This window comes from Peromyscus leucopus, chromosome 6 (genome assembly GCF_004664715.2).
Source record: "Peromyscus leucopus breed LL Stock chromosome 6, UCI_PerLeu_2.1, whole genome shotgun sequence".
In the NCBI taxonomy this organism is placed as follows: Eukaryota; Metazoa; Chordata; class Mammalia; order Rodentia; family Cricetidae; genus Peromyscus; species Peromyscus leucopus.
The window spans coordinates 69,738,574-69,758,772 of record NC_051068.1 but is presented as its reverse complement, the minus strand read 5'-3'; the positions used below and the strand labels follow the sequence as shown (position 1 = coordinate 69,758,772).

Genomic DNA, 20,199 nt, shown 5'->3' with positions numbered 1-20,199 from the left:
CATTCTGTTGAAGGTAATTTGCCCCTCACCCCCACCCCCACCCCCGTTTTTTGACCCAAGAATTACCACAGTGGAAACATTGTGGTATGCTTCAGGTCCCCTGCATAGACTTGAGAAAGGGCACTTGCCATTCAAAGCCTGATCCCCAAATGCCCCTGTGGGGGCTTTTACGAAATCTATTCAAATTGGGGCTACAGAACTGCCCTAAGTCCACTGTTTTCGGGTTCTGCATTCCCATCCTCTCTACAGGGGCCAGTGTCTCAGCACCAGTTCATTCACTACTGGAGACACTGACCCCTCCCCTAGTTCCCCCAAACTCTACCAACCCAACCCCCTCCTCTGGGGCCACAAATCTAAGACCAAATTCCTCCTCCTCACCCTCCTTCCTGTCCTCCCCTCCCACTATGTCCCAGTGCCTCAGCCTACACTGGCCTAACAAGGCCAGATCTTCCCTGGTTTCTTCTCATACTCAGTCTCGCCAAACTCCTGCCTTCATTTCTCAGTCAGCACCAGATACTAGAAAAAAAAATATAGGGCTGGAGAGATGGCTCAGTGGTTAAGAGCACTGGCTGCTCTTCCAGGAGTCCCAAGTTCAATTCCCAGCAACCACATGATGGCTCACAACCATCCATAATGAGATCTGGTGCCCTCTTCTGACCTGTAAGCATATATGTAGGCAGAACACTGTATACATAATAAATAAATGAATCTTAAAAGAAAAAAAATTTAAAAAGCTGAGGAGGATCCCCAAACTCCCCTACAGGAATTGGTGAAAATGCCCAAGCTTTAGCAGCTGCCCAGGAGGACATGCCTGGGCACTGGAAATCAGAATGCCACCCCCACCCCTGTGCAGGCTCATCCTCTATGCCATGCCACGGAGGTCCAGCCTCACCAACTCTGCAACTGAGAACTCCTAAGCCTGGCAGGGAAGTGACAAGGCCTAGACCTGCTTAATCCACTGCCCTCTCCAAGCCTAAGGTGACCTGCAGGTCTTACAGTCCCCTCACCAATTTCTGTCATGAGGGTAGATGTTCAAAGCCAGCCTGGTCTACAGAGTGAGATCCAGGACAGACACCAAAACTACACAGAGTAACCCTGTCTCAAAAAAAAAAAAAAAAAAGAAAAGAAAAGAAAGAAAGAAAAGAAAAAGAAAAAGAAAGAAAAGAAATAGAGAAAGGTAAAAGCCCAGAGGCAAAAGATATACAGGATAATTTAAGTTAAGAAAAGCTGGCTAAGCCAGGTGGTGGTGGCACATGCCTTTAATCCCAGCACTTGAGAGGCAGAGGCAGGTGGATCTCTATAAATTCAAGGCCAGCCTGGGCTACCAAGTGAGTTCCAGGAAAGGTGCAAAGCTACATAGAGAAACCCTGTATGGTGATATTTTATTTGTACTGAAATGTGATTTTATTTGTATGTTAATAAATAAAGTTGCCTGGTGTTCAGAGCTAATAACAAGCCATAGCAGAAGTCTGGCAGTGGTAGCACATGCCCTTAATCCTGATCACATGAAAGGCAGATCTGTGTGTTCAAGGATATCACCAGCATGGAGACATGGGCCGTTAATCTCAGTACCAACCATAGAAGATCTGGAGGTCTGTGTTGGACCCCAAAGTTTAGGGTCTCAAGTGGGCGCCCCAAGAACCCAGACTCCAGTCCAGTTGATGCAATAGCAGGAGGATTTTATTGAAGCAACTGTACAGAAGGGCTCCTCTGCTCCCAAGAGCAAGAGTCACATCTTACTGCAGCCACATGGGGTTTTTTAAAGGAAAAACCCACAAAAGCCATAAGATTACAATTCCCATACAATTTCATTTCACAAGATCATGGTCTGATCACAGAGTGGGTACAGTCAGGTCTGCATATACATTCTTCCTGAAACCTCAAGGCGGGTATCAGGGAGGGAGTGGAGTTTACACAAAGGTCACAGTGGTCCTTCCTGGAACACCTGCAACTATCCCAGTCACAGTTGAGCACATCTCTTTACAGAAATCTTTTTACATTGCTACATTGTGGTAGGGGTGGTTGAACAATGACTGAGTCAGCTTGCCCTTTTTAGTTTTTCATTTCCTGGGACTTGGGGGGGGGGAACCTGAAGGGTTAGGGTCTTTCATCTGTATAGACAGGCAGTGACAAGGATGTCATGTGGTTGGGTTTACAACCAATGAGAAGGCAGAACAGAAAGTCTATAAGAAGACAGAGAACAGGAAGGCAGTCTCTTGTGAAGGGAAGGACAGGAGTGGCAGTGAAGGGTAAGGTTTTTAGCTCTTAGCTATTACTCTGACCTCTTGGGCTTTCATCTCTGCATTGGCTCTGTGTTTCTTATTTAATAAGACCGTTCATCTACAACCCTGTCTCAAAAAACCAAAAAAAAAAAAAAAAAAAAAAAAAAAAAAAAAAAGAAAAAAGAAAGAAAAGAAAAGCTGGCTAGAAACAAGCCAAGTTAATGCCAGGCATTCATAAGAAAGTATAAGCCTCTGTGTATTTATTTAGGAGCTGGGTGGCAGGCCCCCAAAAGAGTCAAATAGTAAAAAACAACCAAAACAGAGTCCTACATCTTTCAGGTAAGAGGAAGTGGTCAGACACTGGGTGGTATCTTGAGCAAATATGAGACCTTAAAACCTGTCTCCACACTGACACACTTTCTCTAACAAGACCACACCTACTCCAATTTGGCCATACCTCCTAATAATAGTACCATGCCATTTGGGGACCATTTTCTTTCAAATACCCAAATACAGAAACACAGGTAGGTATATACATACATTCATATATATATATATATATATATATATATACATACATATATATATGTATGTATATGGGCATGGTGGCTCATACCTTTAATCCAGCACGTGGAAAACAGAGATAGATCTTTGTCTGGTCTACAAGTTCCAGGCCAGATAAAATGACATGTTAAGACCCTATATTAAAACCACTATAATAAATCCCAAAGATCTTGAATCTGCTCTCTGTTTCTGTGTATCAGCTTCCTTTAGCCTCGCAGGTAGGGTTATGAGAGGGCAGTGGAAGGAGAGGACAGTTTAAGTTGGCAATTTATCTATTGTGATGTTCTTAGCATTCCCCGAGGATTAAAAATAAAAAAATAAAAAAATAAAGGGAGAGGGGTGCTGTGGGATGGTCTGTATGTCAAATAGCTCTGATTGGTCAACAAATAAAACACTGATTGGCCAGTGGCCAGGCAGGAAGTAGGTGGGACAAGGAGAGAAGAGAGTTCTGGGAAGGAGAAGGCTGAGGCAGAGAAACTGCCAGCCGCCACTATGACAAGCAGCATGTGTAGACGCCGGTAAGCCACCAGCCACGTGGCAAGGTATAGATTTATGGAAATGGATTAATTTAAGCTATAAGAACAGTTAGCGCCGGGCGGTGGTGGCACACGCCTATAATCCCAGCACTCGGGAGGCAGACGCAGGCGGATCTCTATGAGTTCGAGGCCAGCCTGGGCTACCAAGTGAGTTCAAGGAAAGGCGCAAAGCTACACAGAGAAACCCTGTCTCGAAAAACCAAAAAAAAAAAAAAAAAAAAAAAAAAAAAAAAAAAAAAAAAGAACAGTTAGCAAGAAGCCTGCCACGGCTATACAGTTTGTAAGTAATATAAGTCTCTGTGTTTACTTGGTTGGGTCTGAGTGGCTGTGGGAATGGCAGGTGACAGAGGTTTGTCCTGACTGTGGGCAAGGCAGGAAAACTAGCAACAAATGGCGCCCAACGAGAGGGCAAGAGTTTCCACCTAAAACCTGAGAAAAGATTCTAAAACAGAGCTAAAAACAGTTTCCTAATTGTCTCTCTCAAATGAGCAGCAGCTGCCGGTTTGAGCTACTGGCGGGTTCCTAGCATGCAAGCTCGATCTGCAGTATGGCGGGAATGAGGCCTCTGCAAGTAGCACATTAAGCTGCGTGGTGGATTTAGCCTTTGCTAGTACTGTTGTGCCCAGATCGTGACCCCCAGAGAGACCACCAAAGACGAGCATGCCGGAATGCAAAAGCAAGGTTTAATTCTGGATATCCAAAAGCAATACAAGCCTAGGCAGGGACTTTGTCCAATACACCCAACGCAGTGGAGGCTGGAGGAAGCGCCCACCTGTCTGCAAGCTCAGCTTTTAAAGGGAAAAGTCACAAGGTTACATCATTTAGGGGTGCTAGTACGGGTACAATTCTGATTGGCTCGCTTCTAGGGACTTCTAGAAATTACTTCTAAGGGAGTGGCTGCCCTCAGGTGGGGGCATTTCTGTGGTCAGTTACCCTGGAAACCAGGGAGAGTACATTCCATAGTCTGGCAGGCATTACCTCGTGACTATCTTGTGACTCTGTACTTTTACACTTCCTGGTTTCTGGAATCTGAACTGACTGGTTTCAGTAACTAATGGCCTATTCCCCAAAGGAGAAATCGTAGGCCTTAATTTTAGGGTGAAAGCATTTTGGTCTTATTTCTAAGATGGCTCATTTTGGTCTCACAGTACAAAACAAAAAAAAAAAAAAAGAGGTTTCTGGGCTACACGCTGCTTGGATAAAAGCATAGACCCACGATGGCTCCCAGAGCTGGCGGAAAACGTACCACCGCCATGTTGGGAAGCTGAAGTGGGCGGAGCCAGGAGCCACAGCACCATTTCAGGCTTAAAAGGCTGCAGTTTAAAGCAATAAGCTCAAGGTAATATAAAACATAAGCCATGTAAAGATGGCTACCACACAGAGAATCTGGATTATGTTCTCTTTGATATTCGTAACTGAAGAAAAACATTTGATTGCAAAAGCTGTTGAGTTATGCCAAAATGTGTATTTTAAAGGTACCTTGACTTTAAAATTTGGCTATAAGGATATGTTGCTTTGGAAAAGAGGCTCTGCTTTTGTTTCTACAGAAAGCCAGAGGGTATGAATTTGTTCCAGATTAAGATACATCAGGTTTGACCAGCCAAGACCACCTGAAAGGTCTCCGATGACACCATGGCCCAGATGATCCAACATCCAGAATCGTTTCAAGGCAACTGGCTCAGACGATACAGCCTCATGGACTATTGCATGATCCTAAAATTTTCTTTGTTTCCCATAAGATACAGCGCCCCCCTCCAGCAGTAAGTAGTAAGAGAAGCTACGCCCAAATTCCCAAATATACCAAGCTGGCTTTTGAGATGTGTAAAAGTTAAAAACTTCCTTTTTAAAAAAAGAAAAGGGGAAGTGCTGTGGGATGGTCTGTATGACAAATTGCTGTGATTGGTCAATAAATAAAACACTGATTGGCCAGTGGCCAGGCAGGAAGTAGGTGGGACAAGGAGAGAGGAGAATTCTGGGAAGTGGAAGGCTGAGGCAGAGGAGACACTGCCAGCCGCCGCCATGACAAGCAGCATGTGAAGACGCCGGTAAGCCACCAGCCACGTGGCAAGGTATAGATTTATAGAAATGGATTAATTTAAGCTATAAGAACAGTTAGCAAGAAGCCTGCCACGGCCATACAGTTTGTAAGCAATATAAGTCTCTGTGTTTACTTGGTTGGGTCTGAGCGGCTGTGGGACTGGTGAGTGACAGAGATTTGTCCTGACTGTGGGCAAGGCAGGAAAACTCAAGCAACAGAGAGGAGCTTTCCTGGTCAGATCTTCACTGAAAGTGGTCGAATTCAAAGATGGCTGGACAGAGAGAAGTAAAGAAAGAAGCAAGAGAAGCACACACAAGGTGAAACCCCACACTGCATCCCCCCAAAGGGAAGGAAACACAGGAAAGATATCTGAACCAAACACTAAGGAAGAACCAAGGCCTGAGTAAAACCAGAGGAGGAAGAACAACAAGAGGAGAAAAAATCAAAAGAAACTTTTTTTTGGGAGGGGGAGTGGGTGGGTGTCCAGACAGGGTTTCTCTGTGTAACAGATCTAGCTATTTTGTAGACCAGGCTGGCCTTGAATTCACAGAGATCCTCCTACCTCCTAAGTGTTGGGATTAATGGCGTGTGCCACAGAAACTTCTAAGGAAAGGCTGATCTTGAGGGGCTTAAAGACACAGAACAGGCATTTAAGCAATGAGGCTATGTTGAGAGATGCAGAAAAGCTTCAAATAAGAACCACGAGAAACATAACTTATTGGCAAAACAACTATCACACCAGATAAAATTTAAAAACAACAAAAAACAAGAGCCCCTTTGTATATCACACAGAGACACATTAAAGACTTGTGAAGCAATCCTCTTCAAGCTGGTGTAGTACCTACTTTTCAGGAGTGGCTCTGTGCAACATTTATTGGCCTCCTGAAATTCATTTAGCCCCCTTTGAAGATACCTTAAAATTTGTGAGTCTAAATGTAGCCATTATGAGACCATTAGTTCTGCTCCTTGAGAGCTGCCTATTTTTTTTAAAAAAAGATTTATTTATTTATTATGTATACAGCATGTATGATTAGAAGCGGGCACCAGATCTCATTACAGATGGTTGTGAGCCACCATGTGGTTGCTGGAAATTGAACTCAGGACCTCTGGAAGAGCAGCCAGTGCTCTTAACCTCTGAGCCATCTCTCCAGCCCACCTATTTTTTTCTTTATGGTTCTTGGTTGTTCTTTTGCAGAGCTGCCAGCTTAAGTCGTGCTGGGATCAAGAAAAATGGGCCTTGGTGGTTCGTGTTCCTGGAGTTGTGTCCATACCAGTGGATGCCCATATGCTCCAGAAGAGAATTTAACATCACTGCTGCCATTGTTGCTGTTATAGCAGTGGCGGCCACCGCTGCTACTGTTTCTGGGATTACCATTTCATAATTGCTTACTACAGCTAGCACAGTGGAGACCCTGGCAGCAAAAGTAGCTACCACAGTTAGTTAATCTTTCATTCTATTGGGCATGATAAATTTAATTCAATAGTTATATACATTTTGATTGGCTTTGAAAGTTATAAATTTATAAACTCAAGTTCCATTTGCTTTTGGGATACTATCTTACAAGGACTCCATTTGCAGTAAGGCTCGTTAAGGAAGGGAATGGCTCAGTTGCCTTTAGCCTACTGGCTATGGGTGGGTTAGGACTTTTGTTGGTCTTTTCTGTGTCGAACACAGATTGCAAGCCCAGCACCACTTTGAGATCTTTGTCAACAGTTAACTCTGCAGCTCACACATGACTGACCCTGTATGATAAGGAATCATTCAGAGACGGGTAATGCCTAGGGGGAGCGCTCACCAACCTAAGACAGAGCACCTGTGTGGCCTGGGCAGGCATCTCCATGATGGGTAAGGTGACCTGCTGACGTCCCATACACCCTAAGTCAGAAGCTCATTTTCTACTAAAAGGGAGGACCTGTAGGGCCCTGGCCCCGTTTTGGGTAACTGTTACCTTGCTTGCTGACATTGACCTTGATATCCTCCCTATGCTAATTCCCTGCCAGGTTCCACCCTCCTGAATGCTTAAGGGAAGTTCCTTGTCTGTGTATCCTGCATATTGGGCATTAACAGCTTAAATGCAAGATTGTAAACATCAGTAGCGAACTTATGCCCTCCGGGGTTCTCCCATTGTGCTGTAAGCCTGTATTTAAGACCTCTTCCTTCCTTCAATAAACGGCATTCGGCATTAAAAAATAAATAAAATAAAATCTTAACACTGACCAAAAAAAAAAAAGAATTCTTGCTAAAAGCTGCAGGCAGCACAGCTGGCCATACTTCACTCTTCATTTGCTTTGTCAGCCCATCCATCGCTCCTGACTAGAAGCCAGGCCCCTGGAGCTCTTTGAAGAAGGAACAAATGAAACAACCAATGGGAAGTCAACTGCCCTGAGTTAAAAAAAAAGACTTGTCAAGGTCGAAAGACCACATAATCTCGGTGGAATTATGATTTTTTTTTTTCTGTTTATTTGTAGTTTTAAAACTTCCTGAAATGAACACCCATTAATCTTACTAAGAATATCAGCTTTAAAAAAAAAAAAGTCTTCAAAACAATAAACTATTTTTGCCTGCTAGGTGGGGAGAAGCTTCAGTAAAACATGCCTGACAATGACCCATTAGCCCAACCTTCATTCTCCGGAAGTGCCCTGCTGGACGCATGCGTAACTTCAGTTTCCCACAGCTCGTATCCCGCAGCGCCAAGCTATGAAATTTGACCCCTTCGGGCTACCGTCGCGGGGGCCGGAAGGGCCCGCGACTTTGCTTCCGGGCCTTCCTTTTGCTTTTCCCCCTGTCTCCCTCACGCTGCTTCCCCACCCCCGCGCTCTCCGCCGCCGTGTTCTGTGTTTGTCGGCGCGGCCGAGCCCTGGAGGCGAAACCTGGGGTCCGCGTGGAGAGACACAGCCCCTGTGGTTGGGAGCCGGAGCTGCGGAGCGGGCGGGCTGAGGTGGGCTGCGGGGGAGCCGGGGCGGCTTTCCGGGGGGCGGCGGCGGCGGCGGTGGAGAAACTCGGCGGAGAGCGGGGACGGTGGGGCGGGGCCGGGGCGGCGGTGGCTGCGGGTGGCGGGGGCCGGGCGGGAGGCCGGGAGCTGCCCCGGGGCTGCCGCGTTCCTCCGGGGCCGGCGGCCGGGAGGGAGCGCGCGCCCTTCGGAGCGGGGACGGCGGGTGGGCGCCTCCGCTGCAGGCTCTACTGTCGTAGGGAGACCTGGTCTGTCTGTCTGTCTTCCTCTCCTTCCTTCCCTGCTCCTCGGTCTCTGCTGAGCGTCGAACCCGGGCCGGGGCCGCCGAGATCCCCTCCCCTGCGCAGCCATCCCCCTGCCTGGGGGCCGGAGTTCCCTTGCACCGGGCAGCGAAGTGACGGGGAAAAAGCGGTAAAGGGGCCGCGGTGGCATTAGTTACCTCGGACCAGCTGCCCCAGTGGCCGGGGCTCTTCCGATGGACAGTGCGGGGCCAGCGTCGTCTTTCTAGTTAACCAGGGAGCGCGTGAGCTCCCACAGCTACCCTGGAGAGAAGCACTCCTCAGTTTTCCGGAGCAGTGTTCTGAGGAGTTCCCTATTGCATATCGGTGTTCTCCAGGCCCTCGAAGCCATTAGTTCTTTTCAGGCCCGTTGGTCTGTATGAGAAGGTGAATTTCCCTAGAAAATCTCCGGGTCGCGTTCTGGAGGAGGAGGAGAGAGGGCAGACTATGTGAATAAGAGGTTGCAGGATAGGAGCGCGTTTCACCACGAGACTGAAACTGTGTGAGAGTTGACTTAGGGTCAGTTTTGTTTCTTGTTCTGCACAGGGCAAAAACATGTCCTCCCTCCCTGGGTGCATCAGTTTGGACGCAGCCCCAGCTGCAGCTGACTCGGAGGACATTGCCGAGCTGCAGCAGGCCGTGGTCGAGGAGCTGGGCATCTCCATGGAGGACCTTCGTCAGTTCATTGATGAAGAACTGGAAAAGATGGACTGTATCCAGCAGCGCAAGAAGCAGCTGGCGGAGCTGGAGACGTGGGTAGTGCAGAAAGAGTCTGAGGTGGCGTATGTTGACCAGCTGCTTGATGATGCATCCAGGTAAGGACGCACGGAAGCCTAAGTAAATGTCCGTTTGCAGGCTTGCTGGGGTGACTGTTGATGGCAGAGTTGAGTCAGGTGGGACCTTCCTCGTCCTCAGGGTTTATAGTGCAGAGTTACAGCATCCACGTTCCCCTGTGTATGTGGTCAGCAGTGGGGACGGTAAAGGCTTGAATTCCTTTGTGTTCCTCCTGTACTGAAACTGTTTCCTTAGTAAGATCGCCGAGAAGTGAGGGTTGTGGAGTTGCTGTTTTCTATTTTTCTTTTCTTTCTTTGTTTCTTTCTTTTTTTAATTTTATTTCAGGGCTGAGGACCAAACCCAGGGCCTTGCGCTTGCTAGGCAAGCGCTCTACCACTGAGCTAAATCCCCAACCCCAACTATTTTCCTTTTTTAAAAAATATATTTAACTTTATTTTATGTGGGTTGGTATAAAGATGTCAGACCCCCTCAAACTGGAGTTAGTGACAGTTGTGAGCTGCCATGTGGGTGCTGGGAATTGAATCTGGGTCCTCTGGAAAAATAGCCAGCGCTCTTAACTGCTGAGCCATCTTTCCAGCCCCTATTTTCCGTTTTTTTTTTTTTTTTTTTTTTTTTTTTTTTTTTTTTTTTTTTTTTTTTTTTTTTGTTTTTTTTTTTGTTTTTGTTTTTTGTTTTTCGAGACAGGGTTTCTCTGTGTAGCTTTGCACCTTTCCTGGATCTCACTCTGTAGACCAGACTGGCCTCTGCCTCCTGAGTGCTGGGATTAAAGGCATACACCACCACCACCACCACCACCACCACCACCACCACCAGGCTATTTTTCTTTTTTGATCTAGAGTCTCTTTACATAGCTCTGGCTGACTTGGAACTCACTATGTAGATGAGGCTGGTTTTCAGATTCACAGAGATCCACCTGCCTTTGCTCCTGAGATTAAAGGTGAAGTTGTGTGCCATCCTGCCTGGAGAAATTAAGCCACTATTTAATACCTTATTCTTAGTTCCCAAATCCATATAGATAATTAGGGCCAGGTCATCTGACTTCCAGCAGGTGGAAAGATACAAGTCTGCCAAGTTGTTTCATGTAATAATTGCTTGGAAACAAGCATGCTAAGTAGATACTTTGGAACATGTAGGACATACAGTCTATACTTAAATATATGTAATTTCTTGTTACTGTTTCGTTGTTGCTGTTTTTAAAAGTTTGTCACTCTATAGGCCTTGCTGGCCCTGAACTCATTGTATTGTCCAAGCTGACCTCAAACGTGGGCAGTTCTGGTACCTCAAGCTCCTAAGTACTAGCATTATAGGTGTGAGCTCCTAGGCTTAGCATTTCATAAATGTATATAAATTCTATTGCTCAGATACCTTACTTTCTCCACTGACTTTGATCTTTTCTAACGTGTTCCAATATTAGGGCAGTGATTAACTGTGAGTCTTTGGTGAAGGACTTCTACTCTAAGCTGGGACTGCAGTATCATGACAGTAGCTCCGAGGATGAAACTTCCCAGCCTACAGAAATCATTGAGATTCCTGATGAAGATGATGATGTCCTCAGTATTGATTCAGGTAAATGATGAAGCTTCAGTTAGAACATTCTTAGAGTGGGCCTGGCGTGGTGGCATACACTTTTAGTCCCAGCACTCCAGAAGCAGAGGCAGGCAGATGTCTGTGAGTTCAGGACATCAGAGCTAAACAGTGAGAGCTTGTCTCAAAAAGACCAAAAAAAAAAGAAAGAAAATATGTACGTTAGTACTTAGAATGGAAACTACAATACTAGAAGATGAGCAGGTAGTAAATAAGGAAACATATCGTCAAAAATTCCATTACCAAATTGCCTGGCTTATAATAGAAAAAAAGCAAGTGTTATTAGTACCATAATGTTCCCTGTGTGCTATATCCTGACTGCTTCCTTTTCCCGTTTCTGATAAAGTTTCTTTTCTGTTTTGTTCCCATGTGTTTATACGTGGTTGGCCTATGTCTTATTTTCTTTTTCAGTTGCTATGATAAAATATTCTGACAAAATCAATTGAAGGGAAAGGGGGATTGTTCTGCTTCACATTTCCAGATCATAGTCCCTCATGGTGGGGACACAGTGACAGGAACCTGAAACATCTGGTCACATTGTATCCCAAGTCTGGGACAAAGAATACCTCATGCTGCTGGTCAGCTAGCTCTTTTCTCTTTATGAAGTCTAGGGAATGATAACCACCCAGGGTGGGCTGGTCCTTCCACCTCTATACAATCAAAATAATTCCCCATTGGCTTTCACAGAGTGCATTTCCCAAGTAATTTTAAATTTTGTGAATTTGACATTAATGGTCACAGTATATGTGTACATATGCATGTTTGGGTGTGTGGGTACATGTATGTATGTAAGTGTACTTACATGTAGAATTCAGATTTACAGCTTTCTTCCTTCACTTTATTATGGAGTGAGGGTCTCACTGAACCTGGAGCTTGCCAGTTCTAGTTTATGTAGAGTACCAGCTTACAAGGTGTCTTTACCTTGTGAGGACTAGAATTACAGGTTTGGGCTCTGAGGATCCAAACTGTAGGACTTGGGACTTTTGTGGCAAACACTTTCTTCATTGAGCCATCTCTCTAGTACTTTTAAGATATGAATGATTTTACTGTATCTGGCTGGTGTAGAACTCACCAAGTAGAGCATTCTAGCCTCAGACTTGTAGCAGTACTTCTGCTTTCTTAGTGCTGTGATTACAGACATGGGCCAACACACCAAATTTATTTTGTGGCTTATGGCCTACCTTAATACATAAATTTAGCATTTATTTGGTCTCCATAACAGTTGGTTTTGTCTTTTGTTGGCTTTTTTGTTTTTTCTTTGTTTGGTTTTTAGCTGTTGTGGGGTTTTTTTTTGGGGGGGTCATATGTTTTGTTTTTATTTTTCTCTTAAGTGTGGTGGGTTTGTTTTTTTTTTTTTTCCTTGTATCAATACTTTGCATACAGGTATGTATGTCTGCCATGTCTACTCTGTGTGTGCCCAGTATCCACAGAGGCGAGAAGAGGACATAGGATCCCCTGAAACTGAGTCTTGTCTGATTGTCAGCCTCCTTGTGTGTGTTGGGACTCAAGCTTGTGTCCTCTGGAAGATCGGCCAGTTCTCCCAATTGCTGAACCTCTCCCCAGCCTTTTGTTGTTTTTTTGAGAGTCTCAACTATGTAGTCCTGGCTGTCCTAGAACTTGCTAATAGATCAGACTGGCCTCAAACTCAAAGTGAAACACCTCCCTTTGCCTCCTGTGTGCTAGGATTTCTGTTACATGGGATTGCGTTAAGGTATTAGTCATGTAACATAAAACATACACATGTGGGACTGGAGAGATGGCTCAGAGGTTAAGAGCACTGGCTGCTCTTCCAGAGGGCCTGAGTTCAATTCTCAGCAACCGCATGGTGGCTCACAGCCATCTGTGATGAGATCTGGTGCTCTTTTCTGTCATTCACCAAACATGCAGGCAGAACACTGTATACTTAAGAAATACATAAATACATACATAAATAAATATTTAAAAAACCATATACATGTTAACTATATGATTTGAGTTTTAGTACATTTATATAGTAATCCAAGCTTAGAAAATTTGTATCACTTCAAAATATTCCTTTGGTCTATTTGCCTCACTTTTTATGGTCACCTCTCACAACTACTGATCTTGCCTCCTCCATACTTTTGTCACTTATAGATATAACTAGAAACTTGCAGTGCGTATCCTGTCACTTAGTTTTAAAATAAAAATCACTTTAGCGTAAAGAACATGGAAATAAAAATCATCATGTAGCTAGATTAACACAGTCCAGATCAAAAGTCTATATATGAATTTCTGTACAGTAGAATAGCCATTCTGAAGCTATGGAGTTTCTTTCATTTTGGATTTTACACTTTGACTGTCAATTATTTTCTTTTGAGACATGGTCTCCCTAGTAGCCCTGGCTGGCCTAGAAATCAGTATGTACACAAGACTGGCCTTAGAAATTTGCCTACCAGCCTGGCGGCGGTGGTGCACACCTTTAATCCCAGCACTCAGTAGGCAGAGGCAGGCGGATCTCTGTGAGTTTGAGGCCAGCCTGGTCTACAGAGTGAGATCCAGGAAAGGTGCAAAGCTACAAAGAGAAACCCTGTCTCGAAAAACCAAAAAAAAAAAGAAAGAAAGAAATTTGCCTACCTCTGCCTTCTAAGTGCTGGAATTAAAGGCATGTGCGCCATGCCTGGCCTCAACTACACTTTTATATACTTAAGACCACACACACACACACTCTCAGTTGTACTTTTGTTAAGGCACACGCGCACACACACACACACAAAACAAAAACTGAAAAATTCGGGACAGAGTTCAAAGAAGAAAAAGTTAGCCTTAGCCATTTGGGGTGCTGCACGCCTTTAATCCCAGCACTTAGGAGGCAGAAGGCAGAGGCAGGTGGATCTCTGAGTTCGAGGCCAGCCTGGTCTAGAAGTAAGTTCGAGGACAGTCAGGGGTGCACAGAGAAACCCTGCCTTGAAAAGTAAAAAGAAAAAAGAAAGTTAGTTTTATGTCATCTTCTGTGTCTTTCACCAGCATTCCATTCCATTCTTCTCGTCACCCAGTGTTCCCCTTTCCTGTCCTACTTTCTACATGCTATGCCTATATGTACATTTGTTACATATTATATGTGTATGTTACATTGTATACATTATAGTCTAAGGTCCAACTATGAGGAAGAAATGTTTTTCTTTCCTTTCTGAGGTTGAGGGACCTCGTTTAATGCCCATTCTAAGTCCTTCTATTTTCTTGAAAGCGCATAATTTCATTTTCTTTAGGGTTGAATAATACTCCACTTACATATGTACCAGATTTTCATTATTCATTTGATTTTTTTTTTTCTGCTTGGTCAGTAACTTTATTGTTTTTATGAAAAAAATCTTAATAGAAAATTGCTTTAGTTTTCAACAGCCTGTTCCTAAGCTCTGAGGAAGCTTGCCCTCTTGAGCATCTCAGTCTTTCTTCTGGGCAACAGACAGTTTGGGGTGGTTCCACCTCTTCTTCACTTCTCTTTTAGGCTTCTTCTCATAGGCTGTATTCTCTTGGGTAGCAGCATGAGCTTTCGTATGCATCTTCTCCACCATGTCTGGAGTCACCATGCTTTCTGAACTGAGAAAACTGTTACTTATAAGCATCCTCATCTTCCTCCATTGGTATGCATGTAGTCTGCAACATTCTGACCCATGTTGTGCCTCTGATGGACTTCACCAAACTTGCTTTCTGAAGCCTATTCAGGGAATTGTGTGATACAGTGAGGGATGGTCGAGCCTCCATCCACAGCTCCCTTCAGGGCCCTAAAAACTTGATTGCCAGTTGTAATTCATCCAAGTAGCAAGTGAAGGCATCAGACTGACCATCAATGCTTTTTACACTGTATTCATCTTCAGTCGCCTCCACTGGCCCTTCATAGATCTTGTTTAACAGCGTGCGGCAACCTTGGCGGGTTTGAGCCAAGATGAAAAGCGCACCATGCAGATAGATGCAGCAGGCAGGCAGTACCATGGCCCGGTGGAAAGTTAGGCCATGCAGACAGGCATCCACATGCATGGAAAGGTTCACTATTAAAGGGGGAGGGGAGGGAAAAACGGAGGTGCACAGCCTCATGGGAGGAGAGAGGGAGAGAAGGGAGAAGAGAGGGAGAGGGTTTTTCTCTTAAAGGGGACTTTACATAAGATGACAGGACGCTGGGGGAAAAATTAGTAGCCATCTTGAAAGACCTTCCTTCCCCTAACCCCGTCTTCCTCTAGAGGTATTTGCTGACCAGTGTTGGTTTTTTTTTTTTTGGTTTTTTTCTTTTTTTTTTTTTTTTTTGGACTGACCAAAAATGGAACCTATGGGGAAAGATAAGGCTTGGACAAAAAAATCTGTGTATCCTAGACTTTGCAAAACAAGATATAAAGAGTAATGGGCTCAGTTGACCAGAAGTTGAACTTGAGAGAGTGTAGGACTACAACAGTAAATCTGAATGTATCAACAAAAGCAGGACATAGGGAATAGAAATTTATGTCTCTGTAGATACCCTGAACCCTGTTAGCAATTAGCAATCTTATGCTTACCTCATCCCTAGCCCCCGAGATATGTAACATTCTGCATGTGAACCTTTCCTACATAAACCCCGTAAAGTGGGTGCTCGGGACCTTCCCTCTTTTCACCCTCTGTAAAGTGGTGTCGGGGAGGTCCCTGCCTAGGCCAGAATAGACGAAACCTTTTGTTCTTACATCAGAAGTTGGCTCCTTAGTGGTCTTGTTTGGGGTGAGGGCTAACGCGTGGGCATTATACTTGCACATGCGTGAGCGTGGCGTTGTTAACTGGATCATGGGCGACTTACCAGTGGCTACATCTCTGAAGAAAAATTGATCCCTCCCCCAGCAGCCTTTAACTGCCAATCGCTCCTCAGGGAGGGGTGGGGCCTGGTGCCCCTCCCCCATCCTTGATGGAATGTTGACTGACTTGATGTTGTGAAGGTCTTAGGTTGGTGACCAGAGCTGCTGAGTTGATGAGTCCCAGAGTCCTCCCTGTCCTTTCCTAGCACTCCTCCCCCTCCCACCCCCTCTGCAGTGCAGGCTGGGGTGCTTACAGCTGTGAACATTTTTGTTAAAATGTTTTTGTGGGCATTGTAGTAAATATATGTTTTGCTTACTAGGCAAAATTGCCATGGTTTTTTTCAGAGCAGTAATACCAGTTTACATTTTCATCAGTGATGGGGAGATAGTTCAGTGGTAAAACACTTGACTGACATACATCACATTCTCAAAGTTGAAGTGTGAGAATTCCAGGCTCCCTATGTTTACCAGTGATTGTTGCTCTCTTTCTTTCTTTCTTTGAAACAGTGACTCATAGAGTTCAGGTAGAGGGATTATGGTAACTCCGAGTCTTTGTCTGTCCTACCAGCCACCTCTCAAATAATGACATAAAGACTTCTTATTATGAAAGCTCGGCTTTAGCTTAGGCTTGTTTCTAACTAGCTCTTATAACTTTAACACATTTCTGTTCATCTACATGCTGCCACGTGGCTTTTACCTCTCCTGCATGTCCTGCTTCCTCTGTGTCCAGCTGAGGACTCCCCCTTTCTTTTTCCCAGAGTGCTCTCTGTCCGGAAGTCCTGCCTGTACCTCCAACCTAGCTATTGGACTTTTAGCTTTTTATTAAACCAATCACAGTGACATATCTGCACACTGTATAATCCAGTATCTCACAACAGATTACTGTGAGCTAAGGTCAGCTTTGGTGACATAGTTTCAGGAGAGCCTTGGTGGCAGAGTGAGGCCATCTCAAAAGCAAAGACAAAATTTGAAAGGTCTACTATTGCCTAGAATATAGAAAGAGTTCTTTAATATGACAATAAAATAATTTTATTTTTAAGGTTTTGAAGGCTGGATATGGTAGTACATGCCCCTTATTTTAGCACTTGGAAGTCAGAGGTAGTTGAATCTCTTTGAATTTGAGGACAGCCTAGTCTACATAGCAAGTTCTAAGCCAGCCAGGGCTACAAAATGAGACCCTGTCTCAAAAATGAGGAGGATCAAATGATTTTAATGGATAGTTTTGAGTTTGTTTTGGGGGTTGTTTGTTTCGAGACAGGGTCTTTTGTAACCCATACAGTCCTAGAACTTTTTTTTTTTGGCAGGCCTAGAACTTAATGTGTTACTAAACATGACTTTCAAGTTCCTGATCTTTCTGCCTCTCTATTAAATGCTGGGATTACATGTGTACCATAACACCTGGCTTTCATAGATTTATAAATGGTAATAAGTAATAAATACATAAGATTTCTCAGCATCACTCTTCATGGGGTGACATGTAAATCAGAACCACTTTTTAACTGTATTACATGCCTGTAAAACCAGCACTCAGGAAGTGACACCATAAAGATCATGGGGTCAAGGCCAGCTTCCACTTACATAGTAAATGCCAGGCCAGCCTGGTGGTGTTTGACTCTCTTGTTAGACTTTCTTTGGATCAACCGCCTGCCCTGAAATAATGACATGGAGACTTATTATTAATTATGAAAAGTTGGCCTTTAGCTTAGGCTTGTTCCCAAGCAGCTTTTTTTTTTTTTTTTTTTTTTTTTGTTTTTTGAGACGGGGTTTCTCTGTAGCTTTGGAGCCTGTCCTGGACTAGCTCTGTAGATCAGGCTGGCCTGGAACTTGCAGAGATCCACCTGCCTCTGCCTTCAGAGTGCTGGAATTAGAGGCATGTGCCACCACCGCCCAGCTCCAAGCAGCTCTTACAACTTAACCTGTTTCTATTAGTCTACGTTCTGCCACATGGTTCTTTACCTCTCCTCCATTCTGTATGTCCGACTCCCTCCATGCCTTGTTGGCATCTTCTGTCCACCTAAATTCTAACCCTGAGTTCCTCTCTTTCCCTGGGAGCCCTGCCTATTTTCTCCTGCCTAGCTAGTGGCCATTCAGCTCTTTATTAAACCAATCACAATGATACAGCTTCACAGTGTAAACAAATATCGTGTAGCCTGGGCTACATGAAGACTCACTCTCAAAAAACAAAAAAGCATACAAATGTTTATTTTAACATTATTCATGACTGCTAAACCGTAGAAACAGACGGGTTGAGGAAAGGGTCAACCGAATACATGGTGTCTGCTTACAGTGGGGTACTATTCAGCTGTACCACTGTACTGACATGATCTGCAACAGATGGACCTGTGTAGACCACAGATGTTATGTGACTCATCTATATGAAATGTCCAAAACAGGCAAATCCATAGAGACAGACTGTAGATTTCTGGTTGCCTGGGTTTAGGGAAGTGGAGGGAAAGGAATGATGGATAATGAGCATGGAGTTTCTTTTTGGACTGATGAAAATGTTGTGAGAGTAAGTGCAACATGATAACGTCACAGTCTAATCAATGGACAAAAATTCACTGAACTCCATGCACATGGATTGTACCTAAATTAAGAATTTGGCCGGGCGGTGGTGGCGCACGCCTTTAATCCCAGCACTCGGGAGGCAGAGGCAGGCGGATCTCTGTGAGTTCGAGGCCAGCCTGGTCTCCAAAGTGAGTTCCAGGAAAGGCGCAAAGCTACACAGAGAAACCCTGTCTCAAAAAACCAAAAAAAAAAAAAAAGAATTTGTTCTTTGTGTTTGTTTTTCCAGACAAGGTTTCTCTGTACTTAGCTGTACTAGAACTTGCTTTGTAGCCCAGGCTGGCCTCAAACTCAAAGAGCTTTCCTGCCTCTGCTTCCCGAGCACCAGGATTAAAGGTGTGCACCACCACCTGACAAGAATTTTTTAATTTTTTTTTTAGCTGAGGATCAAACCCAGGGCCCCCAAAATTTTTTTAAATTAAGTGAACTTGAGAATGACTTTCCATAGATAAAATAGCCACATTTCATGTACACTAAGTAGCCTGGTGTTAATGGGGTGGACAGTGTAAGTGTGGGACTTTATGTTATCATCAGTAGTTCTGTTGCATAGTGTTTCTAGGAAATGAGCCTTTGCTCAAGTTCATTAGCCTCATCTTGTTTTTAAGTTGTGTGAATAATTCATAAATAATTACTATAAAAATTCAAATAGGCTGCCAGATAGTGGTGGTGCACACCTTTAATCCCAGCACTCAGGAGGCAGAGGCAGGCAGATCTCTGTGAGTTCTAGGCTAGCCTGGTCTAAGTTCCAGGACAGTCAGGGCTACACAGAGAAACCCTGTCTCAAAAACCAAAAAAAAAAAGAAAAGAAAAGAAAGAGAAAGAAAGAAATTCAAATAGATGGTGAATACCTTAAGTGTTATACACGATCTCAGTACTTCATCTAGAGGTAAGCACTGGCAGGTGTTTACTATTTTCATTTCCAGATCCGCTTTACTACCCTCTGTCCCCAGTACTGGGAATTGAGCCTAGAAACTTATATATGTTACCAGAAAATGTGACCCCACTTGCTTTATGCTTATTTGTTTGGTTGGTTTGGGGGTTTAAAAGTTGGTTTTGCAGGGTTGGAGAGATGGCTCAGCAGTTAAGAGCACTGACTGCTCTTCCAGGGGTCCTGAGTTCAATTCCCATCAACCACGTGGTGGCTCACAACCATCTGTAATGCGATCTGGTGTCACCTTCTGATATGAAGGCACACATGCGAGCAGAACACTGTATACAAAATACATTTTTTAAAAAAATATTTTTAAGTGTCAGTTTTGCTCTTTAGAGATTTATGTTTATTATTTTTTAATTATATGTTTTAAAAAATGTCTGTGTGTGGGAATGTATAAGTATAACTGGACTCAGCTCAGAAGAGGACACCAGATCCTCTGAGATGTAGTGACAAGAAGTTGTAAGCTGCTGACTGGCTACTAGAAACGGAACCTGGGTCCTGTAAAAGCCCTTTTAGCCACTGAGCCCCCTTTCTAGTCCCTGGCCTTTGGTCTTGGTTAGTGTGCAACTCACCGTATAAACTAGCCTGCCCTAAATATTTCATTATATTCCTGCCCTACCTTGCTTTTTATTTTGAGACAGGATCTAAATTGCCCAGGCTGGCCTACTTCTTGTTCTGTATCCACAGCAGGTGCCATGCTCCTGCCTCAATCTCTCAAGTAGCTGGGTTCAGAGGCTTTGACACCAGGCCCTGCTTTCCTTCAATGGTTTCACACATACATGTATTTAGAGCATATTGTTTTCCTTACTGGTGGTGGGGATTGAACCCAGGGCCTTATGCATGCTATGCAAGCACTCTAACATTGAGCCACATCTCCAGACTTGTTTGTTTGCTTTGTTGAGACTGGGTCCCTCTGTGTAACATTGGCTGCCTTAGAACTCAATCTGTAAACCAGGCTGG

General features: G+C 44.3%; 1 protein-coding gene and 1 pseudogene across 4 annotated transcripts in view; one reads left to right on the top strand and one right to left on the bottom strand.

The window, feature by feature from the left end:
• Window positions 1-8,101: 8,101 nt before the first annotated feature.
• The window catches only part of Setdb1 (SET domain bifurcated histone lysine methyltransferase 1), a 37,702-nt gene continuing 25,604 nt past the window's right edge, over window positions 8,102-20,199 (top strand). For 2 of the 4 annotated variants that reach the window (XM_028856218.2, XM_028856217.2), the window contains exons 1-3: window positions 8,102-8,299; window positions 9,136-9,404; window positions 10,799-10,950. In XM_028856218.2, coding sequence (XP_028712051.1) covers window positions 9,145-9,404; window positions 10,799-10,950 — 412 coding nt within the window. In that variant the 5' untranslated portion in view covers window positions 8,102-8,299; window positions 9,136-9,144. Of the gene's footprint in view, window positions 8,300-8,576; window positions 8,977-9,135; window positions 9,405-10,798; window positions 10,951-20,199 lie in introns of those variants that run through there. The other 2 variants (XM_037206894.1, XM_028856219.2) reach the window with 2 other exon arrangements.
• On the bottom strand, window positions 13,792-15,114 carry LOC114682370 (annotated as a pseudogene).